The 26,962-nt window shown below is 53.0% G+C and overlaps 1 protein-coding gene across 1 annotated transcript; it reads left to right on the forward strand.

Annotated features, from left to right (window-relative positions):
* Positions 1–4,647: 4,647 nt before the first annotated feature.
* On the forward strand, positions 4,648–17,184 carry ACKR3 (atypical chemokine receptor 3). The gene is made up of 2 exons (XM_005902520.2): positions 4,648–4,806; positions 15,291–17,184. The coding sequence occupies exon 2, from the start codon at positions 15,317–15,319 to the stop codon at positions 16,403–16,405; it is 1,089 nt and encodes a 362-aa protein (XP_005902582.1). The 5' UTR covers positions 4,648–4,806; positions 15,291–15,316; the 3' UTR covers positions 16,406–17,184.
* The last annotated feature ends 9,778 nt before the right edge of the window (positions 17,185–26,962 follow it).

Here is a 26,962-nt window from a genome sequence, read left to right on the forward strand (position 1 = left end):
AAATCTGATAAGTTATATGCCCCACAGGCCAAGTGTAGTGGATGCTGGTGGTATTCCCCCAGGTCCCCTTGACCCCTTCTAGTTCTGTGTACCCCCTTGGCACCCTTAATGTGGGTTTACTGCCCAGGCTTGAGACTGGGTAAATCTATGAGAGGCTGACCTCGATTTCCTAGAGCAGCTTTGCCCACACAGGTTGAGAACGGGAAGTATCTGTGGTTATATTCCCCGACCCATCACCCAGCAGTCCAGATCCACTGGCTGAAGGATACAGGACAGGAAAACTAGCTTCCTTGCCTGGGGTTGGCACAAATTAGGGTGCAATTTAGGCTTCAGAGAGACATCAGGGATCAGGCTACAGGTGAGAGACAGGTCAGAAATGGTATCTCTGGTTATCTTTCCCCCTGCACTCGCCGGCTTCTTCTGGCAGCACTTCCTTAATACATCAGTGCCCCCTGAATTCTCACCCAAGAGCCTGCTTTTAGAACCCTGATACACGTTTTACATTTAAGAGTATGTGTTTCTGTGCTGGAAAGCTAGGCAAACCAGGTTGAATCTCCCTCTTTTTCACAGGCAGTGACCTGCCCAGGGGCAGGCTGCCCACTCCCTCTGGGCCTTAGTTTCCTCCGTTACAAAAGCAGGACAAAAACAGACACTTTAGGTTAAGGGCTGCTGTGACTGTTAACTGAAAGAATGCAACGCTTAGCACAGAGACTGGCAAAAGTCACACACGCACAGCTGTTATTGCACAAAGTTTAGGGAAGAGTTCATAAAATGTTGCAAGGCTTTAGTTTTATATCTTCAAGGGTGTTCTGTGTCACCAGAATTTGGCCAGGGCCAGGGGATGAGGCGGGAGAGAAATAGCCTTTCTGGGACCTACAAGGTGCCTCCAACTTTTTCATTTAAGCCTGAGAGTGAAAGTGAAAGTCGCTCAGTTGTGACTTTTTGTGACTATTTGTGACCCCATGGGCTATACAGTCCATGGAATCCTCCAGGCCAGAATACTGGAGTGGGTAGCCTTTCCCTTCTCCAGGGGATCTTCCCAACCCAGGGATTGAACCCAGGTCTCCTGCATTGCAGGTGGATTCTTTACCAGCTGAGCCACCGGGAAAGGCCAAGAATACTGGAGTGGGTAGCTTAACCCTTCTCTGGTGGGTCTTCCCAACCCAGGAATTGAACAGGGGTCTCCCGCATCGCAGGCAGACTCTTTACTGGCTGAGCTACCAAGGAAACCCTAAGCCTGAGATGCACCTGCCAAGAATAGAAGGTTCTGTTATAATCACTTTAAAGACAGGAACCTAAGCGTCCAAGGACATAAGATGCCTAAGGAGACATGGTGTGCAAGGCAGGCTCTAAATTAGACCCATCGGACCCCAGCCCAGCCTGGGACCTCCATCCCCTTGAGGGCAGGGCTCTGTCTTCCCTTCCAGGTCCTCTCACCACGCCAGGCATCGGCATCTGTGGTTCGGGGTGGTGGGATGTCCAGTCCTGGCTGAGATGACTTCCGCCAGGCCAAGCCTCTGGCTGGTTCCAGGAATCCATAACACCTGGTGTGATGTGCTGAGGTTGCAAGGAAGCCCCCCCCGGGGCTGGGTTAGTCTTCAGCCTTCGGGCAACGGTGCGGGGGAGCCTCTGTGGGCCACGTATGCAGTCATCAGAGACCACCCTCTCTCCATCCTACTGTGCCTCCTGAAGCTCCCACCCTGCCCGCCATCAGAGACCACCCTCTCTCCATCCCACTGTGCCCCCCTAAGCCCTCACCCTGCCCGCCATCAGAGACCACCATCTCTCCATCCTAACTGTGCCCCCCGAAGCCCCCACCCTGCCTGCCATCAGAGACCACCGTCTCTCCATCCTAACTGTGCCCCCCCGAAGCCCCCACCCTGCCCGCCATCAGAGACCACCATCTCTCCATCCTAACTGTGCCCCCCGAAGCCCCCACCCTGCCTGCCATCAGAGACCACCGTCTCTCCATCCTAACTGTGCCCCCCGAAGCACCCACCCTGCCCGCCATCAGAGACCACCGTCTCTCCATCCTAACTGTGCCCCCCGAAGCCCCCACCCTGCCCGCCATCAGAGACCACCATCTCTCCATCCTAACTGTGCCCCTCGAAGCTCCCACCCTGCCCACCATCAGAGACCACCATCTCTCCATCCTAACTGTGCCCCCCTGAAACCCCTACCCTGCCTGCCATAGCTCTGGCCCTCCAGGATCCCTCTGAAAGGGAGCTGGGGTTTCGAGGCAGGAGGTTGATGGGGCCACATCCACAGGCAAATCAGAGCCCAGTGGGGACAGCTGCTCTATGGGGGTCTAAAATCCCAGGTGCAGATTATAGACAGGGAAAAAGAGGGGCTTGGCTGAACACCCCTTCACGGCGCCACTGAATGAGTAGTCAGGGCTAGGAACGGGTCAAGGAACTATGAGTTCTGGACAACCCTAGGCACAGAGACCCATTTCTGCTTCTCGGAGTTTCCCATGGGGCTAATCAAACCCATTCTTCCCCAACTAACCCCTCCGTTAGAAACGCAATCCTCCCAACAGCAGGGCAGACTTCCAAACGTTCCAAGAGACATTTTGGGTCCCAGGGGGATGGATTCCTGTTCCCTTGCAAAACCTGGCTTACTTACCCTCTCAAATCCCCCAGGACTGGGCTCTCCGAGAGGACTGGGGGTGGGAACAGCCAGGGGAGTACTCGGACCCGGGAGGGTGGTGGGCGGGAGCACGCAGCTCTGCACGAACTGAACCAGTACCAGGATCCCTGCGCCCTTCGCCCTCCTCTGGATGCTGAGCCCTCTCGGGCCCCACAGCATCTGACCTGAAGTGGGTTCTTTTTTTTTCTTTTAACATCTAGTTTGTGTTTTCCTTCCTCTGCTTTAGCGACTGCATCCTGTCGCACTGGTTTTTCTGCGAGGAGGCTTGCTTTCTTCGCACTGGTTTTTCTGCGAGGAGGCTTGCTTTCTTTTCAACACAGCACGCCTAATTGAGAGCAGATTCAAACCCATCCTGCCTTTTGCTCTGGCCCCTGGAACCTGCCAAAGGAGAATCGTGTTCACTGAGGGACAGATCAAGTTCATAGACATAGAAGGTCAGCCTGTGCGTCGCTGTCTGGAGGAGGGCAGCTCTGTCCTGGCTGCCGCCGCGGGCATTTGTCAGGCTCAGACGCAGGGTCACTGCCGGGAGAAAACAGGTCCAGGAAAGTCCTGAGCGTGTACTTACAGACTCCCCCAAATCCTGCGTGTGTGCATCCTGGCGGCCTGGGTTTTACTTCACAGTCACTTTCACTGTGGGAGCTTGGAGATGGGGCTTCTGGTGCCCAAGAGGCAGGGCAGGAAGAAGGTCCGTGCCAGTGGTTAAGGACAGCGACCCGATGAGCCGGGACAGGGTGGGCAAACCCCCTCTGAGAGCCTCCCGGAGCAGGTGTGCTCTTAGCTCGTATTTTGGAGTGATTTCACTGTGCTGGTGAAGTTTCATCTAAACAAAATATTTCTTTTGTTGAGGGCTTTCTGCAACACGGAGGCCTTCTGGCTGCCCAAGAGTTTGACCTCCCTTCTCCAGACTCGGCATTTCGCTGTCTGCTGGTATTTTTAGTAGAAGCATAAAAAGAATCTCAGAAGGTTTGGGCTGGGGAGAAGGGAGAGGAGGACTGGGTGCCTGCTTACAGTGACTTGAGCCATGGAACTAACGCCAAGAGGCAGAAAGCAAAACAGAAGCCGCAGAACAGCAGTTACTCTGGGGGAAAGCTCAGTAAGCATGGTTTTAAAAGTGAAAGTTCAGGTCCTTGTCTTACCCTTGATTAATCTAAATAGGGCAGTAGAGGTGATTATTATGCGAAGCACATTTTTAGGTCTAATTCCCCCATGGACAGAACTTCAGCCACCCACTTCTAGATAAGAATGTATATGTCAATAATAAAAATAAATATTTGCTAAATTAACCTCTGAACAGGACATTATCAAAAGACATGTCTGATACCTCTAGTGTGTGTCTGGCACTAGGTAGGTGGTTCAGAACGTTATTTTCACCAGACTTTCAAGATTTACAAATAAAAGAATCTAAATAAAATCTATTACAAATGTTCCGTCCCCTCCTTTGGGGGTAGTATGATGTGGTACAGATTCATTGCTCCCCTTCCAAAACTGTTGCTTCTGTTTTGGAGGAATTAACAAAGACAACCCAGGCTTAATAAATCAACACCGAAGTTCAGAAGTTCAGAGCAATTTGTCTTGGGAACAAAGTCTTCCCTAGAGCTAAGAGGCATTCAAAGGAATTCTTCTTGTTAATGGGATTATTAAAGATATCCCTGAGACCCAGATAAATATTTGATGATTTGGCAAAGTGCTGGGGTTTCTTTGCCGATGTTTCTTCTGCTGACGCATCTCCCCCCTCCACCTGGGGTCTGGATCTTGTAGCTTCATTAGACTCTGCAAATGAAGGCAGGCTGGGATTTCCCCAGAGTATGCTTGTGTGCGAGAGTTTGGCCGGAAACCACAGATCGGGGTTTACAAGAGGGGTGAGGGTGCGCGCGCGCGTGCAAGTGTGTGCGTGCATGTAAGCATGTGTGTGTGCGCGCGCGCGCGCACGGAGGGTGGATGGCCGGGGCGGAGGGATGGAGGGGGAGGGGGGCGGCCCGGGAAGGGAAGCAGCAGATGCCGGTTACAAAGCTGCCATCTAGAGGCCGCCCGCCCGCAGTGTATATAACGCGAGTCTGCAGCCCCAGAAAGCTCACACTTGTGCAAACTGCTCAGCCCTAAGGCACCGAGCGCCTGAACCCAGAAGGCGAGCCGGAGTCGGAGGAGCCCAGCCGCCAGGTAAGGAAACGCTGCTGGGTCCGCAGGGCGTGCGGACGGCGGGCAGGGGTCTGCTCTTAAGCGCAGTGGTCTTTTTCCAGAGCTCTTCTTTCTAATAAGCTCTGATGGGTGCTGGCGAGTCCGCAGGTCTGGTTTCCGAAAGCCCAGGCGGCGTGCTGCCTTGCGAAGTGCGGCTGCTAACTTGGGGCTTCCCGTGGGCTGCAGAAAGTCAACAAGGGCTGTTTTCTGAAGTGGAAGGCGCTCTCTGTGTGTGTCTGTTGGACTGAGGAATCTGAGGTTCATCTGCAAGCAGACTGTCCATCCCTCTTGCTCAAAGTTGGCATCGGGGTCAGCTTAGCGCCGCTGCCTACCTGTTTTCTCTTCTGTCTCTCCACTGGGGAAACAGCTGGCACTAAACGTGTAATTCCAGAAAGATGTGCCCCTTACGAAGAGGCGTCCTCCAGCGGAGAAGAAAACTGGGCTGAGAGTCTTTGTGGGTCCAGAATGGGTTTGAATTCACTGCTCTGGAAGATTACCAGAGCCTGTAAATCCGGAAGCTATAAGAGTGAATGTTAAATACAGCCCGGCCCTCTTGTCTCTCCACTGCATCCTTCTTAATCTGACTATTTGCTGTTCGCTCAGAAGGTGTTAAATCTGACTTCAGTTGGGAAAAAAAAAAAGGCACACACAAGTCTAGGATTTTGCACTGTGATTGTACTCTTGAAGTAAAAAACATGAATTTTGTTCGATTTTGTTCGCCTGCATAAAGATCTGAGGAGTGACTCAAAACTCTGCAGTGAGGTCAGGCTTGGGTGGTTAGCCAAGACTTGGAAGTTCCAGGGAGAATGAGAAGTTGTAAAAGTCAGACTGCCTGTCTCCCTTTTTCTTTCTCTCTCTGTCTCTCTTTCTTTCTTTCAATTCATTTGCTCACACCAGGATCATTACGTTTTCCAGACGTAGAAGGGCCCCCCCCCAAATGGTTTACAGCCCTTTGAAGGTATTTGATGCCCTGACATCTCCTGAAACATTCATTCTGCAGAGTCTCAATGTGGTAACTTTTTCTTTTCTCTTTAAACGGGCAGATGTTGCCTTTGTGTGGCTTTATTTATTCCAGGGAAATGCGGAGATCAAATAGCCTCTCCGAGAAAGGCAAGTGGAGGCGGCTGGTGTCTGCGCTTCACTTTCCATAGATTTTAAATGGATAAACTGCTTGCCCTTCTTTCATCAGCCCTTGAGCTTCCCCAGATGCAGAGCCTTTTTCTAAAGCAGAGTTGCACATGGGGAGCTCTAGCTTGGAAACAATTTGCTCTTTTTTCCCCCAGTCTCTGCCATAAACACTCCAGTGTGCACCAACTGTGGAGCTCCATGCCCCAAGCTCCTGGAGATGGGGGTGGGGGAGGAGGGTTGCTCGGGATTTGGGTGGAAAAGCAAAAGAAAATTGAGACTTGCTGCTGTGTTTTGCTGCTCATCTGATTTTTTAAAGGGATGTGCATTGCAGTTGTCATTTTTTAAAAGTTCTGGAAGGTACAGTGCAGGGAGCATGCAGATGCTTAACTGAGTCAGGACTTCCGAGGTTATCCCATATTAGCAGCCAGTCTTGAGAGATTGGAGAAGGTATTATGGTTTTTAATCAGGTCCAGAACAGGCAAAGTATAGTCTTTCTGGATGGAAAAAAAAAACCCAAAACAAAAAAAACCTACTTAATCAGGAACAGTGGCTTTTTGTCTGATCACTCCAGGCAAAGAGAGAGGCTCGTGTTTTCCAGGAGACACCAGGGAAATTGGTTACTCAAACCTGAGACTGAAAGAGAGTCATTCTGTGAACCCTAAGGGTAACCAGGAGAAGGAAAAAACCTTAAAGGTTTTAGGACTTGAGATGGTTCTCAGTGGTTCTGCAGAACACGAGTGGAATTCCGGGCTAGAAAGTATTTGTATTTTTCATCCAGGCAACCACGGAACTTGGTTTTTATTCAGGGACAGAAATAGTTTTAGAAGGGCTTCCAGACAAATTGCATGTGTGTAGGTGGAAATTTGTGTGTCATGTCAAGTGTTTTTAAAGTCCAGGAAATTATGGCTCTGGGAGACATATGTTTTATTAAAGTGAAAGCAAGCAGAAAAAAGGGAAAGAATGAGAAAAAAGGGGGCAGTCCTCTGATTTTGAATACTTAATGGTTTGCTGCTGGAATCTTTGATCCTTTGGTTACACAAGAATCGACTCAGCTTAGAACTGGAAAAAATGTCGTTGCTTGGTTCTTCAAGTGATGAGAGAGTTGCGTGTTTTCATAGTGAAAATTTTGCGGAGCCCTAAGCAGATTTGGAAGCTGACTCTGCTTTTTTGTTCCGAGGTGGAGGGGCTGAGACCGCCTTGGGTGGTGCCCACGGGCAGGGGACAGATAAAGGGGGCAGGGCCAGCCACATGGCTAACACCTCCCAGTTCTCTTACGGTCCAGGAAACCTCTGTCACGTCTGCTCCTAGTTTTAAGTCTAAGATGGGAACCCCACTGTGTGTAGCCCAGGGTTTGGGGTTGTCCTAGGCTGGCTAACCCCCCACCGCTCATCCTGCTTCTAAGCTGGGTGGGAATTAGGGCTCTGGTTACACCCGCCAGCCCAGAGGGCAGCCTTTGTGCCGTGGGAACCTCTGGGTCTGCCCTCCTGGGTCCTGTGCCGCTTCCCAGTCGGGCCGCTGAGCACAATAGAACAGATCAGGTTTCTGGACATGGGGTTCGTTCTCTTTCCCCCAGTTCTCCCCGTGTATCAATGCGAAGTGTCTGAGGACTCTGGAAATTGATGGCCTCTATCTGGATTAGGGTTTGGATTTCTCTCTCTCTCTCTCAAACGACTCAGAGCAGTGCTTTCCTTGTGAAAAATAACAGCAGCCAGGATGGCATTGTTCTGTTTGTTTGACATGGGGTGGGGGGAGACAGACTGCCCCCCTGCCCCAGCTCTGCTCGCAGTCCTAGCAGCTGGCCTCCCAAGCCTGGGCCAAAACTCTCCTGGACGTTCCCATAGATTTAATGCAGGATTGGTACGAAATGAACAAACCCCAGAGCTGTGCAGTTTCCTAAGGACTTTTAGCACGGGTGCTCTGGGTCAGTCCAGAGGGATGGGGTGGGGAGGGGGATGGCGGCACACATGTATACCCGTGGCCGATTCATGTCGATGTTTGGCAAAAACACCACAATATTGTGATTAGCCTCCAGTTAAAATTAATTAATTTGAAAAAAAGAAAGGAATGGTGCAGGTCTTCCGTATATAAATTGCGCTCCTGGAGTGGAAAGGGCTGGGCTTTCGCAGGCGACCTGCTTCTGTGTCCCCCTAGAGAGTCCCTGGGGTGTGGGGAGGGTGAACAGAGCTGGTTTCAGCCACACCCCTGAGTTTCTGGTCCTGCTGCCTGTCTGGCCTCAGTTTCCAGGTGCCCAGCGGTGCGGTTAGCTAGGCTGGGTGATCGTGTTGGGACAACACTGAGCTGCTCTGTGAAATTCCACCCTGGGAGGACATGAGTTGAGCCCCAATTGCAGAAAAGCCAGTGAAAAATGTCGCCTGCGGGCACAGATCCTGGAGAGCCCAGGGTCCCCTCGGCGTCCAAGTCGGTGCCCTGGGTGGCCCGGCCCATGTCACCTTCTCTGCACTGCACCCAGGCCTGACAAGCACCTGGCTTCCCCTGCAGGCCTGCTGCCTCCTCCCTCAAAAGCCTTTTCTGCCCCAAAGCCAGGCCCTTGCTCAAGACCGTGGTGGCTCTCGCACGGACAGGCTCAGCCAGGTTCGGTGACCCTCCGGTAGCACATCCCTGGCCACCCCAGCACCCACTTTCCTCTGGGGGGTCCCCATTGGTCACTGGAGCGGAAGTCCCTCTCCACGCTCCAGCGATGTCCACGCTGCTTTCCCGACCTTCTCGGTTAGCTGGCGGGTCCCCAGGGGTGGGTGGGGAGTGATGATTCTGGTCTGTTATTGCCCCAGAGCAGTGCTTCTCACAGAAGGGGCTCCACAAACATTGGCAGGCATAGAAACTGGTGAGACTTAGCTCAAGGGAGGCTTCCGGAATAGTCTCCTCGGGGCTCCTGTTTCCATTGATAATCTCATATTTCTGGTCTCGGGAGCTTGATTCACTGTTGATTCATTGATTATGAATTCATTGAACACGTGCTTTGTCCAGGCGCCATTGCTGGCTGCCCTGTACACAGGCAGTAAGATGTCGTGGGGTGGGGGCTTGAGCAGGAAGGAGGGGGACCGGGGAACAGCCCAGTGAAAAAGAGTGGAGGTATACGGCCTGGCTGGGAGGAGGTGGGAGTAACAGAGGGCATAAATGGGGAGATGGGGGCCTGCCTGGCTGGCCGGGAAGGGCGTTCCAGGTCTGTGACTGGAAACTGCTCACATGCTGAAGGCAGTGTTGGGGAACTCCGGTTGGGTACCTGAATGTGGGGCCGTCCGTGTCCTGCAGGGGGTGACTGTGGTCCAGGGGAAGGACATGTTCCTTGCAGGCCAAAGCACCAGCCCATGGAGACCCTGAACTTGGAGATGTCTCGTTCTGGCTTTGCCCTCAGCTTGCCGGGTGAGCGCAGGGAGACCACTGGGGGCAGCTGAATGTGTCAGGCCGCTTGGAGCTGTGCTGTGGTCGCCAAGGAACCTTGATTGATGAATAATAAGCCCGAGAGACGAGGGGACATCTCCCTTCCAGCAAATGGGGATGTGAGTGGTAGATGAGTCTCTTACAGATGCCAGTGTGGGGTTAGGGGGTGGGGGTGACGAGGTGGACAGACGCTGGTTCTCCATCCTCCAGGCCATAGGAAAATCTACTTCCTGTCCTGGTGGCAGTGTGATGCTCTCTGGGTGCAGATGTTGGACCCAGAATCTACAGGAAGTGATCCCTATAGAGGGAGCTTGGTGAGAGAAACCAGTACCCATTGGGAAAAGGGGAACGAAAAAAAAGTGATGCTGATTACTACTTTGTTTTCAGCGGGGTCCCTCTGGTCTAGAAAAAATGGACCACGAACCACCATTGTTCTGTGGGATGTTCGTGCCTCTAGTAAAATTTCCATAACTCTTGATGCCAAGTTTCAGATCACAGAGAAGTGTGTGAGGTGAAAGCCACAATCCCTCCTTTGTCCTCTTATCCCACACTTCCAGCCCAGTTTTATATTCACTGCAGATCTTTCCCCACGCTTTTACGCACACATGAGTGTGCACCCAGTCACTTCAGTCATGTCCGACTCTTTGTGACGCCATGGACCGTAGCCGGCCAGGCTCCTCTCTCCATGGGATTCTCCAGGCAAGAATACTGGGGTGAGTTGCCGTGCCCTCCTCCAGGGGGTCTTCCTGACTTAGGGACTGAACCCGCATCTCTTGCGTCTCCTGCCTTGGCGGGCAGGTTCTTTACCGCTAGTGCAACCTGGGAAGCCTCTTATGCACATACATGTACCTATCAAAATGCACATAATTCTTGTGTTTTTGGCATGTATATATGTGTAACTTTCCATGTTCATAAAAGCATCCCCTCTTTCTTTATACAGCTGTATTATATTCCAGATAGTGGTTTGCGGTCCTTTATGGATCGACATTTATGTTGTCACCAATTTTTTTTGCCGGTGTATAAATAGTGCTTCAATAAACATCCTTGCATCTTGGGAATATTTATTTTGAGAAGAGAATGTGTGAACTTGTGAGATCAAAGAACTGGAGGAATCTTTTATCCCAAGCCCGGTTGCTTTCCTTCCATGAGAAATCTTTACGCAGATGTTATTAACCTGTGTCAGAAGTCGTCTCTCATTCTCCCGCCCTCCCTGGTTGGGGCTCTGAACCCCAAGGGACGCAGGTGGTGGACAGGTGTGACTGTCACCCAGAGGTCCCTCCTGAGCTCTGGCCCAAGCCGACAGGAACGGAACTGCTGGCTTATTGCAGCAGAGGGGGTCTGGTCCACGTGGATTGGGAGTCGGCTTCAGACCCTGGGATCCTCAGCCTCACCACAGCCCTTCCTGCCATCACAGACCGGCCACATGGCCTGGAGATGTCACCGTGTATACGAGGATCACGGCCCATGCTTCCCAGTTGGCATAGGCAGTGAGCCCTCCAGTTGCATGGGATGACCCCTCGCTTTTCCTGGGGGCAAGTGGAGACTCTGGTGAAGGGTCTCGGGGGGTTGATGGGATGTCCCTCTCACCCCTGCCTCCCTCAAGTTTGCCAGGCCTTGGGGAGCCAGGGGTCTGGGTAGACGTTCTGCAGTTGCTGGATCACATCTTTATTCAGGTCAGGGTCTTGAGAGCATCACCTGTTAAATCTAAGACAGTGACTTCGGAAGTTTGTTGTCTTAGGCGCAGGGACCACCCACGATTAGCCTCGGGCCTCCTGGACACACGCTCAGAGGCCCACCGACTGCATTCGACGTGACCTGGCAGATGTCTTTATACGATACTATTCTCTTTTTCTGGAAAGAGCCCTTGTTTGTTTCCAAAACAGAACAGGTGAAAAATGACAGGTGACGTGGGCTGCGCTCTCCTGCAGCATTTTCCCCCCTCTTTGGCTTCCCGTTTAGATCTGCAGGGGGCTGGATTGCTGCACTCCTTGCGTGCACACCTCCTCTCTTGCGGCCTCTCTTACTTCTCTGGACCCCTGGAGCCTCTGCCCTGGGAGGGGAGGGGCCGGTAGGCTCCCTGGTAGAAGGCCGGTGGGCACGGCGCAGGCCTCTGGCTCATCTCCTGGGCTGGTAGCTGGTCAGTGATTGGTGGTGGATGATCGGTGGACCAGCTGGCTTTCAAGCTCCAGCATGGCGCCCCCCAAGCCTCTGCTGTACCCCCAGCCCCTCCTGGAAGGTTCCCCACACTGCCCAAGAGGAAACAGAGAGGACTGTGGGGGAGGGGGGGCGGTGGACCGACTCTTAAGTCACCTTCTGGTCCCAGAGGACCAGTGATCATTAAGTCGGGTTTTCATTGTCCAGAGGCCAGAAACCTAAGGACCCGATGGGGTCCCTGAGCCCTTCCCTACCTTGGCTGCGGCGCAGGGGACACCGAGGGCCGGCCCAGGCCCAGAGGTGTGAGTGTGGACGGTCTGCTGTGCGGGAGATGTGGGCCCTGGAGGGACACAGACTCCTGGTGATTCCTGTAGGCCTCCTGTGCCCGTGGGCCCCTCCGTCCACACTGAGCCATGCCCCTCCACCTGGGTGCTGGGGGGTACGGCATGTCCAGTTAGCGGGATGACTCCTTGGGGGGAAGACAGAAGTGGGGGCGTAGCATCTCAGTCAGGCTTCCTTTTTCTCCAGCCCCCGTGCACGGCGCAGACCCCAGGGATTCTGGCTGCATCTGTGGAGGCCTCTAGTAGGGCTGTGCCAGGGCGGGCAGAGGAAAGGACCCTCAGCCAGGGCCCAGCCCCACTCTGCCCGCCTCTGTGGGGCAGCAGCTTGTCCTCCGGCTGAGTTCTGCAGGGACCCGGGTCAGATGAGGTCATGGGCTGAAAGTGCTTTATAAGCTAAAGTGAAAGTGTTAGTCGCTCAGTCACACCGACTCTGCAACCCCACGGGCTGTAGCCCGCCAGGCTCCTCTGTCTGTGGGATTTTCCAGGCGAGAATACCGGAGTTGGGTTGCCATTTCTTCCTCCAGGGGATCTTCCTGACTCAAGGATTGAACCCATGTCTCTTCTGTTTCCTGCGCTGGCAGAAGGCTTCCTTGCCACTCGTGCAGCCTTTACCACTAGGCCTTAGGGAAGCCCATGCCATGCTGCAAGTGTGTTTCATGGATCACAGCCTGGTCGTGGCGAAGGGGCTTGTATTACTCAGTGAAGCTATGAGCCGCGAGTCCATCACCCCAGATGGACGGGTCCCAGTGAAGAGTTCTGACAAAACGTGGTCCACTGGAGAAGGGAAGGGCAGACCGCTCCAGTATTCTTGCTGTGAGAACCCCATCAACAGTATGAAAAGACAAGAAAATATGACACCGGAAGGTTGGAACCCCCCCCAGGTTGGAAGGTGTCTTGTATGCTTCTCCCAAAAGAGCAGAGCGCAATTACTAACAGCTCCAGAAAGAATGAGGTGGCTGGGCCAAATAGGAAACGACGCTCAGCTGTGGATGTGTTTCATTTTAAGGAGATGGGAAAAAACGGGGTCACACCTTACAGCCATACAGGAGAGTCAAGCCCAAATCCTCCCCTCCCTCTCTCCTGAAGGCGAGGGTGCAGCGGGCACCATCAGTTCCTGGCTGCTTAGCAGCCCAGGGTGGTGGGAGGGTCAGGAGCACCTTGAAGGCAGGATCTGGAGGTGGCTGCCCACCGCGAGGGCTGTCCAGGCCTGGTCTCTCACAGGCATGCACTGTGCGTCCATGTCCGCTTGGGGTCCTCCAGCTGCATCTTCCACAGTCTCTTAGGAGGATGAGTTTATTTGTCCTGACTTGACCTTGGGCTTCCCTGATGGCTCAGCTGGCAAAGAATCCACCTGCAATACGGGAGACCTGGGTTCGATCCCTGGGTTGGGAAGATCCCCTGGAGAAGGAAAAGGCCACCCACTCCAGTATCCTGGCCTGGAGAATCCCCTGGACTGTGTAGTCCATGGGGTCGCAAAGCGTCGGACACGACTGAGTGACCTTCACTTCATTTCACTTCAACTTGACCTTGCTGATTTTCCGTGTGTGCCCTCTGGTCAGGTTTTGCCTGACCAAGTCGGTGGTCCCAGGGCCTGAGTGTCCTCTGGTGATGGGGGGAGGCTCTGAGGACCACCAGGTTTCCTGGCCTCGGGCCCCGTGGCTCCACCACCCCCTCCTCAGAGGTCCAGCTGTGTCCAGCAGCAGCAGGGGATGCTGAGGCCCGGTCAGGTCACCTGGAAGGGAACCAGCGGCCACTTGCTGCTCACAGAGGCAAACAGACAGCAACTGAGGGCCATCTCCATACCTGTGGTCCTAGGGCAGGTCCTCAGCTGTGAGTCTGGAGGCTGAGGTGGCCTTGGGCGGCAGCAGGTGGATGGCCTCACTTCTTGGGCGTCTGCTTGTTTCCCCTGGAGGTAAAGGCATCAGCTCGCTGTCTGCGGGTAGCTCCTGCCTTTCCCCCCTCTCAGGGCGGGACATTGACCACTTAGCCACTTGGTCAGTTTTGAATGTGGAGCAAGAAGTAAGCGAGTCCGTGCTTTTTGATAGGTCAAGAGAGGGGATGGATGCGGTTTTGAGTTTCTGTCCGTTAGATTCTGTCCTCAGCCCTTGAGTTCTTAGCCCTGGGAGATGGGGGCTGGTGCGCTGAGAAAGCAGTGGCAGATGACGGATTAACTAGACTCACATGAAACGCTAATGAGGCAGGAGCCCGAATCCCAGCCCAGGACGGTCTGGTCACCAGAGGGGTGCTCTCCCAGCTGGGTCTCTGTGGACTGTTAGCCCGGCCACTGGGCCCTGACTCAGGGACCATCCTTCCCCATCCTCCGGGACCTCTCATGTGTAGCCTGGAGTCCAGTTTAGATGAACTTGGCAAATAAGCTTGGCTTGCAGTCGGTCCTTACCTGCGACGGGAGAAGGAGGAACAGACTCCCTACTCTAGATGGCAATGCCCAGCCGGGCACCCTTGGGCCGAGTGTTTTCATTTTACAGCCCCTTCCTGTGGGGACGCAGTGAGGCTGTCCACCCAGGGTGGTGGTGGGGGCACTTCAGAGCCTTCAGGTGGGCGGGTCAGCAGGAGAAGACAGCCCTGGGCAGCTCTCAGAGCTGGAGTCAGTGGGCCGTCATCCCCAGGCACAGTAACGCCTCAGGCCGGGATTCTTCTGGGTGTTAAGATGGTGCCAGTCGAGAGTGTTGACCTCACGCCAGATCAGCAGGGAAGACCATTAGGAAAAGCCAGTCCCTCCAAGACCCAGCTTTGGGTCTTGGTACAAGTTGCTGTCAAAGCAGTTGGACAAATAAAAGGTGGAAAACCAGGCAATGGCCCACATTAGGAGATGGCTGATTGGTGGCTCTGAGTTGAGAATCACATGGCAAAGTCAGAGACTGTGGATGGGGGCGCAGTGAAATTGCAGGGCAGGCCACACACTGTCCACACCTCCAGAGGTCTGCAAACCGCAGGCAGCCCGACACGGCCAAGCAGGACGCTTGTTACTCACCAGTGCAGGGAACAGATCCACCCCCTGCTCTTGGGTATGTGGGTGAAATGCCTCTGCCATCCGCAGGGGAAAGTGAGCTGGCCACAGGCACCTCCCGGCTGAGGCTCAGCTGCCCGACGTCCCTCTGACCCCCCAGAATGTGTCAGTTTCACATCCGGGCACAGCCCAGTCTGGTGACCTCTTGAGAACACAGTCCTGCAAAGACAGAGGAAGCGAATGCTTTCACTCTTTGAGAGAGATGGACTCACATGGTTTTAGAATGTGGGTGTGTTTTGCAGATTCTGTCATGGTCAGTTTTGTTCTCTCCTTTCTTTGCAAAGTTACTTGGGAGCTACTGTGAAACCTCTGAGCAGATGGGGGTGCTGGGAAAGCGCTTTACAGGCCTGGAGCGTTTGCTAAGGGATCCATTCTGCTCTTGCATCTTTTAAAACTGTATTTGCTTTTGCGCGCAGGCCGTTCAACCGCTGCCCTTGACACCATGGATCTGCATCTCTTGGACTACTCGGAGCCGGGGAACTTCTCCGACATCAGCTGGCCCTGCAATGGCAGCGACTGCATCGCAGTGGACACCCTGCAGTGCGGCCACATACCCAACAAAAGCGTCCTGCTATACACGCTGTCCTTCGTCTACATCTTCATCTTTGTGATTGGCATGATCGCCAACTCCGTGGTGGTCTGGGTGAATATCCAGGCCAAGACTACGGGCTACGACACGCACTGCTACATCTTGAACCTGGCCATCGCCGACCTGTGGGTGGTGGTCACCATCCCTGTCTGGGTGGTCAGCCTCGTGCAGCATAACCAGTGGCCCATGGGCGAGCTCACGTGCAAGGTCACCCACCTCATCTTCTCCATCAACCTCTTCGGCAGCATCTTCTTCCTCACCTGCATGAGTGTGGATCGCTACCTGTCCGTCGCCTACTTCGCCAGCACCTCCGGCCGCAAGAAGAGGCTGGTGCGCCGTGCCGTGTGTGTCCTGGTGTGGCTGCTGGCCTTCAGCGTGTCCCTGCCCGACACCTACTACCTGAAGACCGTGACGTCCGCCTCCAACAACGAGACCTACTGCCGGGCTTTCTACCCCGAGCACAGCGTCAAGGAGTGGCTCATCAGCATGGAGCTGGTCTCCGTGATCCTGGGCTTCGCCATTCCTTTCTGCATCATCGCTGTCTTCTACTTCCTGCTGGCCCGCGCCATCGCCTCCTCCAGCGACCAGGAGAAGCAGAGCAGCCGGAAGATCATCCTCTCCTACGTGGTGGTCTTCCTGGTGTGCTGGCTGCCTTACCACCTGGTGGTGCTGCTGGACATCTTCTCCATCCTGCACTACATCCCCTTCACCTGTCAGCTGGAGGCCTTCCTCTTCACGGCGCTGCACGTCACGCAGTGCCTGTCGCTGGTGCACTGCTGTGTCAACCCCGTGCTCTACAGCTTCATCAACCGCAACTACCGGTACGAGCTGATGAAGGCCTTCATCTTCAAGTACTCGGCCAAGACGGGCCTCACCAAGCTCATTGATGCCTCCCGCGTTTCGGAGACCGAGTACTCCGCTTTGGAGCAGAATGCCAAGTGATGACGCCCCGCGCGGCCTCTGGACCTGTGCGCTGGGCTGCAGCGGGGCGACCTGCTGGGCTGCCTGGTTTTCCGGAGGAAAGCCGAGTGGCTTCGAGCTTGGCGACCCTCATTGGCGTGGAGAGGGGCAGCCTGCGTCCCTATGGCTCCTTTCTCGCTCTCGGCCCAGCGTGACCCTCGCGGGGCCCCTGTGACAAGCCCCCGCTGCTCGTCACACCAGCTTCGGGACAGGCTTGCCTGCACTTCTGTAACATACGACTTTTCTGTGCTGCCTAAAGGTTTCATAATGGGGATTTGTATTTAAATCTTAAGACTCTATTTTTCTCACTCTTGATGTACCCTCTCAGTGTATTTGAAAGTTTATATTTTAAATATCGTATGGGAGGTATCCATGCTGACATGTACTCAGTGTCGTAGTTCTGAGGTTAGTTTGACTTCCGTTTTGACTAAGGATGACATTAATTGTTAGCTGTTTTGAAAGCCTCTCTCTATATAAATATATATATATATATATAAAAATATATATGCCAGTCCTGGCTGAAATGTTTTATTGATTGATAGTTTTATATCTGTGTGGTGCTTTGGGCCGGTCTGGGATACGGAACGAAAACTGCTCTATAATGCAGTTTGTGACATTAATATTATTGTAAAGTGACATTAAAAATAAGTGCAGTGACACTATCCCAGTCTGTAACACGGCACGCAAAACAAACCCTTGTATTCCAGAGAGTTCTTTCCATTTGTAAGTTATTATTTTTTTTTAATAAAGATGTTTTTTTTCCTAAAAAGGTGTTCAGATCTCAGTTTTCAAAGCATGTTTAGCATTCAGGCGGCATGTTTGATGATGATATACAAATATTTACAACATAGGTGATCAACCTAATAAATATGTTTAAAGAAAGGAATACTGTCAGAAAAGCAAATCCCAGGAGGTTAACTTGGATGAAATTATGTGAAAGGAGGAACATCTGAGTGCGAGTGTTGTGGTTTAATTTTTTTTAATTTCTGCCTATGTGTAAGGGAGGGGAGCTGGTTGGTAGGTGCACTTGTCAATGCAAAGTTGGTAAAGAAAAGTCCCAGTCTGCCGTCTGCCCAAAAGGGTTGAGGGCCTGGAACTCACCCTCGTGTCCGCCAGGCCTTGAACCTTCCCTGCTGAGGCTCTGTGGTTTAAGTCCTTTCTTCTTCTCTGGTCAAGACAGATTCTTCATTTAAAAGATAATCCATCCATGAGCCTGTTCTTTAGGCTGTGCAGTAAGTACAATCCTGGCCTGTGCGGTCACCAAATTAACCCCCCTTACTAGTGGTCAGGAAGAGCTCTCTCAGGAAGCCCCTACCATCTACACGGGCTAAAGGAGCAGTGGGGGCTCGGTGGGCGTGTCTGGGCAGGAACCCAGAAGAGGGCGTGGCTTCCTGATGAGCCCCACCCCCCGACCCTCTGTTGGGACTGATGAACAGAGAGAGATTTTGCCAACACAAAGGTGGACCCGGACCGGGACTCCAGGCTCACCTGGGAACCTGGGGGCTGCCCCCACTATAGGAAAATGCCTTGGGCACGTCGGTTTCCACAGCAGACAGCCCCCCAGGCCCTGCTTCCAACCTACTGCAGGAGGGCTCCCCCTTCTCAGAGGGCTTAGGGCTGAAGTTGTGAAGCCCAGCTTACATATTATTCTAAACATCTACTTGATACGCAGGCGTGTTCTCAGGGCCACGTGCGCCTTGTGGTGCTTGAGTCCCTAAGTCGCATCCGGCTCTCTGCAACCCCACAGACTAGTGCGCCAGGCTCCTCCGACTATGGGATTCTCCAGGCGAGAATACTGGAAGGGTTTGCCATTTCCTTCTCCAGGGGGATCTTCCCGACCCGGGGATCAAACCTGTGTCTCCTGCATTGTCAGGCGGATTCTTTACCACTGAGCCGCCACCAGGGAAGCCCTTGCCTTGTTCCAAACAGGATTCAGGTCAGATGGATAATGACGTAACCATAGGTGAAGACACCAAGGTCAGGGAGAAGGGATGGGAGGGTGGCAAAGTGAAATCAGAGGAGACTGTGATCCAAATATACATTCTTGATGATAGAAAGGGACTGAAGTTTGCTCTGTGCTATCTAGTGGCCTGAGTTCAGACAGAAACCTACTTAGCATGCAGTCAGTGCAAAGCGGGGTATGCATTGCACCCCCAAGTTCAGTGGTGTCCAACTCTTTGCAACCCCATGGACTGCAGCACTCCAGGCCCTCCTATCCGTCCCTCTCTCCCAGAGCTTGCTCAAACTCATGTCTGTGGATTCAGTGATGCCATCCAACCATCTCATCCTCTGTCATCGCCTTCTCCTCCTGCCCTCAGTCTTTCCCAGCGTCGGAGTCTTTTGCAATGAATCGGCTCTTTGCATCAGATGGCCAAAGACTGGAGCTTCAGCTTCTGCGTCAGTCCTTCCAATGAATAGTCAGGACTGATTTCCTTTAGGATTGACTGGTTTGATTTCCTTGTAGTCCAAGGGACTCTAAGAGTCTTCAATACCATGGTTCAAAAGCATTAGCCCCAAGCTTCAAAAGCATCAACAGCTTCAGCATTCAGCCTTCTTTGTGGTCCACCCGTCACATCCATACATGACTAGTGGAAAAACAGCTCTGTCATAGGCCAATAAAAATGATTCAGTGTTGCAGCCCCATCTCTGCCATTCAGAGGCGTCCCGCCCCCATCCCCACTGGCGTCTGCTGAGATGTCCTCTGGTTCTCAGTCAGGGCTCCTCTGGCAGCCCTGTTCAAGGGTCTCTCTCTGCCATTCCACAGCATGCTGGACCACAGTGTACTTGGGTACTGGGTAGGCTGCAGCCTGCTCTTTTCTGCATTCCCACCTCTTGAAGCCAGTGAAAATCACCAGCCACTTCCTCCTGCACCGAGGTGTGGAGGGAGAGAGGAGGAACTGAGTCTGGACACAGCGTGTGGATTTCCTGTCTCCCTGTCTCCCTGAGCTGTCACCGAGCTCAGCACACGGTGTTGCAGACCCCTGTGGGTCTCGGGGTGCAGGCTCCATCTGCGGGATGTGCCAGTGACTAAGCCCTCTCTGTTCCTTCCAGAAATCCTCTTCTCTGCCCCGCCCCTTGTGTGCGTGCCTGATCAGTTGCTCAGTCATGCCTGACTCTTTGCGACCCCATGAACTAGCCCGCCAGTCTCCTCTGTCCATGGGATTCTCCAGGCAAGAATACTGGAATGGGCTGCCATTTCCTCCTCTAGGGGACCTTCCCGACCCAGAGATCAAACCCATATCTCTTGCTTCTCCTGCATTGCAGGCAGATTCTTTATCTCTGAGCCACCTGGGATCCCCCCTGAAGACCCACTTATCCAGATTGGAATCCTTTCCTTTGATCTCTGGTGTAACATCCCTCCTGGGAGCAATGGCACGGGACAGTGTGGCTGCAGGTGGGATGATGGAGGCCCAGGTCAAAGGCACGGTACATCGGTGGGGATGTCATCAATTAATATTTTAAACGTGGAGTGGGCAGAGGTCACGTGCACGGTTTGGGATTTGTGGTGGCCACTGAGGGGAGAAAGGCTGGGCAGAAGCCCGCAGATCTTCTCAAATGCAGAGATCAGAGTTTGAATTCTGCCCTTCTGTCATCCTTTTGGCTTCTCTTGCAATGCAAGGATCTTTGACACATACACACTGCTGTATTTAAAACGGATAACCAACAAGGACCTACTATATAGCACGGGGAACTCTGCTCAGTGTCATGTGGCAGCTGGGATGGGAGAGGGGTTTGGGGCAGAGTGGATACACGTGTATGTACGGCTGAGTCTCTTCACTGTTCACCTGAAACTCCACACTGCTTGTTAATTGGCTATGTGCTGTGCTGTGCTTAGTCACGCAGTTGTGTCTGACTCTACGACCGCATGGACTGTAGCCCTCAAGTCTCCTCTGTCCATGGAGATTCTCTAGGCAAGAATACTGGAGTGGGTTGCTGTGCCCTCCTCCAGGGGATCTTCCCAACCCTGGGACTGAACCCAGGTCTCCTGTATTGCAGGTATGGATTCTTTACCATCTGAGCCACCAGGGAAACCCTAATTGACTATATCCCAATACAAAATAAAAACTTTTAATAAAAGAAAAAAAAAGAAACATTTTTGAAAATGCCAGTCTTCTGAGATGCTACTAAAACTGTTGGTGATCTAATGAGTGATGGCATTTGGACCCCACGTGGATATCAGGAGCTCCCACGTAGGGCAGGGTCTGGGCTAGGGAGGAAATCAGCCATCAGATCCTTGACAGCTCTGCCTGGCGCTGGAGATGGGGAAGCTTTTCTGCCCCCCTCCCTTCCACCTGACGCTCTATTCCAAAGGGCAGCGGGCAGGAGGACCATGCAAGCCACCCAGGAGGCAGTCTGTTGTCAGCAATAAAGGCTTTTCATTTGGCTCAATGTGTAAGCTATTTACTGGGTTCCGGAAAATGAAGAAGGAAAATAATGCCACTGAAAACACCAGATGTGAAATCCTTTGGGCACAAAGCAATCCACAGGACAATGGACTTTAGTCCTCCCAGCAGCCTTGCCACAAACTGGGACGAGGCCCCGTGGACATCGGGGTTCAGTGCTCTGATTGAGTAGCAAGAAATTCCAAATCACAGACAGCCGGCCTTTTCTCGGGGTCTCCCCAGGAGAGAGCAGCTCAGCAGTGTGACCCCATTTTTTAGGAATGTGGGAATTCTGCCTTTGTTGGGCTTCTCCTGTGAGGACACTGACCATCAATCATGGGTCCAGGAGACTTTCTGTCTAAGTTAAGCCTGGCATCGCAGAATCTGGAGTCTCACGTGAATCTGGCCTGAATGGGCTGAGTGACGATAGTGGATTAGCTCAGGAAGGTCCCCAAAGTTCCCTCCCGGAAGGACCAGGCTTCATTATGAAGCTCCAGGAGGGTACCTCTGTATGGGTATGAGTCACCGAGATCTCATCTCTCCTGAGCAATGGTAGCTAAATGTTTGAAACGATCCACCCAGTATTCAAAAACACTTCACTTCCCTTTGTCTGTGGTCTTGGACCCTCCAAGGAAAGCTCCTGTATACCTTTGACAGTGTATCCAGGCAGTGCCTGCCAGGACTCTAAAATACTGATAACACGGCCATTTAATATGGAATGATGCTAGTTTGGGGAAGGTCTGATAGGAAATTAAATTATTTATTGTAGGCAGTCTGTATTTGCAGCAAGTTTTTTGCTTTCTGGGTGATTAATGACGGCTTGACTCTTCCATAAAATGCTAAGGGTTTTCTTCCCTGGTATCAGCTCTTACACTCACTCACACACATACATGTGGCTTCGTTACTATCTGGGAACTAACACAGGCATCATGGACACGGCTTCCACGTTCATGTCTAGGATGGCCTAGCCAAAGGCTGGACCACAGCGTGGAGGTCTGCCTTTGAGAAGACGGGGACCTCGGCCAGAGTTGGGGCAGCTGAGCATGAAGTCCAAAGAGCCCTCAGTGCTCGTGTCCTGGGGAATCTTGGAGATTCTCAGTTTCCTCATTTATAAAGTCGGATGATAATAGTTCCTGCTTCACAGGGTTCCTGAGATGGTCAAATTCCACAGACCCTGCAGAGTGCTATCAGCTGCCTGGGGCACACAGAGCCCGTGCTCAGGTCCGGAGCCCCTCTTCCACAGCCTCTGGGCGCAGTCTGCATTTTCTGTGCAAGAAACAATGCATTCCAGAGAAATATGGAGAGTGAATACCTGCCCGCGGGCGGAGACTGAAGGAGTGGGGCACGCCTGCCTCAACTGGGTGCTTTTGTCCCCTGGGAACAACGGGCAGGGTCTGGGGACATTTTTGGTTGTCTCTCCTGCAGGTGAGGACGCTATGGGCACCTGGTGGGTGGAGGCGAGGGAAGGGGCAGGGCATCCTACAGTGAGCAGAGGGCACCCAGGAAACTACTGCTGGCCCCAGGTGTCAGCAGGGCTGAGACGGAGGGACCTGGTCTCAGATAAGCCAACCGTGAGACACGAGAATTCTGGCTGCTATTCATTGCTGACCTTCCATCTGTTGAGAGCAGGTCCTCGACGGTCCTGGGGCTGGGGGTACATCCTAGGGGGTCCCCGGAGCCCCCAGCTCCCCTTTCCTTGCCCCTCAACGCTGCAGAAGGACACTAGCTGACAGGTGAGGGCAAGGCGCACCTTCAGGGCTTGTGCAGGACGCGGACTGAGAGGCTCATGGCACCTGAAGAGAGTTTAATGTCACAGGATTCAGACCGAAATTCTCATTTTAATTTCACAAATTTGGTTCATTACTAGTTTACATTAAAGACACTTGTGAAAAAGGCACAGGCAAATAAACTAGTCAACATTTGAGGTGCCCCTAGGAGGTTTTATCTTTTTTATTTTTTGCAGTAACTGTAAACACCTTTAAAGCAGGAAGGAAGAAAAATGAACATTCGATTTACAAAGCAAGGAAGACATCAGAACTAAAGGAATTTGTGAAGAGAGTAGGATGAATAAAGCAATTTAAAAAAAAGCAGAAATAAAAACAAAATCAAGAGAATTACAATATTTAGTTTAGAAGGCTCCAGAAAGAGTGCAGTTGGTGACAGGGCTGCGTGAAGGCAGGGCAACAGATTCGATTCTGCGTCTCAGTAACTGGGTGATGCGGGTAACAGTCCTTCCACGAACCTCAGTTTTCTTGCCCTTAAAACGGCTTCTCCACCTTCATTAAAGGGTTCTTGCAGAGGTCAGAGGTGTGTGTGTGCCAATAAACACGGCTGAGTGACGGGATAAAGGGGTGAGTCAGTGGTTTACCCCTCTGAAGCACCTCTGAAGCCACACCAAGACTTCCCAAGCTTGGGGCGAGATTCCTTCCCTGTCCCAGTGCTTCCACGCTCTGCGGCTCGGAGTGTCTTCGATGTCGCATCTCGAGGGCGCCCTGTGCTTTGCAGGCCTGTGTGAAGTCTGCACGCGTTCACGGTCGCCATCCCTGCTGTCAGCCACTGTCCATCGGCCTCGTCTGGGTTTCCCAGGCTTGCGCTTCCCAAGGACTGAGATGACTGGCCGTGGGAGGAAGGCTCTTCACGGCGGGGGCCGGGGGGGCGCATTGCTGGCTATCTGTAGGGTGTGTGACAAGCAATAGGCAACGTTGGTGTTTTTCTTAATTTCCGAAGCTTCATTTCTGCTGGCTTTTCATATGCTTATTCACTCAGCCTTTTCCATGCGGGATTCAGAAGGGCTGACTATCATGTCATTTCTCCCGACCGGTTGGGGTAGGGGGTGGAATAAAAGAGGGGGTGAAAAAAAAGGGGGGCTTCATCAGCCATTTGTTAGAATATAATGTTCAGAAGCAGTAGAATGGAAAAATCTGAATTTCCATAGTTATTTCCGGAACTAAACTGATTAAAATCCTTTCCTAGGTAGATCGGAATCTTCCCTTTAACCATGTTCAGAAGAAAAGGCCGAGAGAGGCATTGTGGCGAGGGCATTAAATCTGCTTGGGTGACTCAGAATGCGGGTTGGCACGGCGGCGTGTCACGGGGCGCGTCGAAGACCCAGCGAGTCGGTGGCCGTGGTGTGTCTGAAAGGGCCTGGGCCTCACGCTACCACGCTGAATTTGCTTCCTTTTAGGCTTTCACAGCAAAGTGTTTGAAGCTGAGCCTTTCATTCCTTTTCGCGGGGCTGTCGTCAATAGGAAGAACACATTAAGGTCCCCCCATCGCTGCCTTTCTCAGGATCGTGGTTAAAGTGGGGATTGTGTTTTAGGCTGTGCTCTAATGAGAATTTGAATTTCGTGCGGAGCTGGAGTGTCAATGAAAAATCGCCCGTTGCCCAGCTGTGTAGCCTGTGAATATCTTTCCCTGTGGTTTATTCCGCCCTGGCTCCTGTTAATTTATTCAATCACGGATCAGGCCATCGTTATTGAACGCCTGTGGTGTGCCAGGCACTGGGCTCAACTTTAAAATGTTAGAGACAGCTAGGGCTTTGGTTTTTCCTTTTTAATGCTTAAATTTTATTTTTTAGTTTTTTGGCCATGCCATGCAGCATGTGGGATTTCAGTTCTCTTACCAGGGATCGAACCTGTGCCTCCTCAGTCGGAAGCATGGTCTCTTAACCACTTGACTGCCAGGGAAGCCCCTGTTTTTCTAGTTTTCTATGATCCCAGCCTGGAAGGGGAGATGGATGACAAGACGCAGAGACGTTGTTACTGGCAGCATGGTAAGAAGACTCTGGGGAGGCTCAGAGCTGAGAGGACGCAGCGATTCGCCCCAGGAGGAATGGGGGAATGTCTTGAAGAGCCGCCCTGCCCCATCTCCATCTGAGGGTGGCTGGGACTCCAGCAGGCAGGCCCTTGGAACAGGGTATGGGCTGGCAGTCCCCAGGACAGCTTTGGGAATGCTGTCACTGCTAAAAGGAAACACTTCCAGGAAAAGTGAAGGTGTCTAAGGTGTCCAGAAGTCAATCAGCGCTGACGCTATTAAGCACTGTGTGATAGGAGCCTGTTTCTAGGTCAGAAGCCAAGGTCATCAGGGCCACGCCCATCCTGAGGACAGAAGATGGGGTTTCAGGACAAGGACTTGGGCAAAGGATGGAGGCTCTGGGGAACATGTGCTCGCCTCTCAACAGCTGTGGGATGGACCACTGGACCCGTGTTTCAGTGGGATGGGCGGTCCTCGGAGAGCCTGGACTCCTGCCCTGCTCAACGTCTGACTGCAGTCAGTAGGCTGACCACGGTTGGAAGGTCTCTGGCCGTTCCGGGCGGCGGGAGCAGAGAGCATGTTTTAAAGCTGAGCTCTCAGGGTCTCTTCTAGTCGGCCAGTTCCCAGGGTTTCCACAGCATCTCTCCCCACTCCCCACGGGGTCTGTAAATGAAGGAGTCTTGGATCATCTGCCATGAACACAGCACAACTCAGGCACCGCCGAGAGGAGCCAGGAGCGTGCAGTGCCCCAGGAGGGGTGCTCCCAGCTGCCCACCTTCTGCACCTGGTCTGTGCGTTTGGCTACAAAGACTGGACCTGGAGCCCCAACCTGCTTTCTTTGGGATCTGGGGTTCCTGATCCATGAGAGTCCTGGGGGTGCCCTGGAGGGCATGTGGCCACTGTAGGGGTATGGGGCTTCAGTCAGGATGGACTCCAATGCAGATGCTGCACCCAGGCCGAGACCCTTCCCCAGGAAGGCCCCACTCACAGGCTCCAGATGGGCATGTCTTGCGGGGACACCGATCAGCACCTCGGGGATGCTCCTGCCCGTTGATGGGGTGGACATGGTCAGCCCGGGTCCTGATTCCCAGCCCAGCTCCGCACACACGGGACCCAGTGTGGACTGAGCTCCAGTCAAGCCCTTCTCCCCGTTTGCCTGCTTGTTGGTTTTGGTCTCTGACTTTCACGTGAGGGTTTTTTTCTCGAATAGCTCCTGCTCTTTGGTGACCGAGCCACAGTCTACAATGAGACTCCGTGCGCTGGGGGGGCCCTGGCGTCCAGCAAAGCTTGTGGAAGGACTCACGGATGGACCGAGACGCTTCACCTTGGTGCTCTGAGTGTGAGGGCCTGGGGGGCTTTATCTCTCACGGGTCTCTTATTCCAGACCCTCCTCCAGTCTTGGGTGTGTAAGCCTGATTCGTGGCCCCCTGGAGAAGGACCCAGGGAAGGGGAATGGGAAGAGGGCTGGCGGGTGAGACTCACCTCGGGGGGCACTTTTTATCAGCCGCCCCTTTCTTTACCCCTTTGTCCTGTACCCACCAAGTCTTACCATCCAGGGGGATACGTTTGTTTACTGGCTCTATTTTCAAGACGATCTGCTGTGCCTGAGGTCCCAAAGCCCAGACCCCGATTCAGTTCCCCCACAGGACACCCTTACTCTTCTGTCTGGATGGAGACAGAGTACGAAGCAGGGGCGGGACAGGAGGGTCTAAGATGGTGTGTTTTCAGCCTCATCCAGCGGCGCCTTAGGAAATGTTAAACAACTCCTTTCTAGAGGAGAAATCAGGCCTGGTGTCTAGTGTCTGCCGATTCCCGGGTGGCCAATGTTCCCCTGGAGGCCTGTCTCCAGCCGCCATGTGCCGTCCCTGGAGGCGGAGTCTGTCGGAGACGCTTGTGCCACGCCCACCACGTAGATTCAAGAGCCCGGGTCCCCTCGAGAAAGGACGTAGCGAAGCGTGATGGAAGAATTAGGAAGTGATGCGTTCTGAGGACCTTCTACATGGTTTTACAGAAAATGCTTTAAATTCTAAGTTTCTGTGATTTAAGTGTCGATGATGGCCGCTTTCAAAAGCTGACTCACAAAAGTCCTGAACGTGTTGCCGCTGGTTCTCGCAAACTGGTGTGAACTGCAGGTCGAACACCTCACCACTGGGCCTCATCCCCCACTCACTGGTACGTGGGAGCTCAAGCTTCTAAGGCTTTCTGGAACTTGTGGTGTAGATAGGTTTGTTTCTTTGTGATTTCTCCCCCTGCAGGCCTTTTGATTTCTTTCCAGTTTTAAAAGCTGGAAAGCAAAAGATGTGGTGAAGGTAAACGAGTGTGCAGAGTCGCACAGGGTTGAGTGGGCGCGCGTGCACACATACCGATACACACGTGCGTGTGTGTGTTTGCATGTGTTTTTACT

The sequence above is a fragment of the Bos mutus genome, chromosome 3 (assembly GCF_027580195.1).
Source record: "Bos mutus isolate GX-2022 chromosome 3, NWIPB_WYAK_1.1, whole genome shotgun sequence".
Taxonomy (NCBI): Eukaryota; Metazoa; Chordata; class Mammalia; order Artiodactyla; family Bovidae; genus Bos; species Bos mutus.

Excerpts from the sequence above, each read along its gene's own strand:
- ACKR3 (XM_005902520.2), top strand. The coding sequence starts at position 15,317 with ATGGATCTGCATCTCTTGGACTACTCGGAGCCGGGGAACTTCTCCGAC.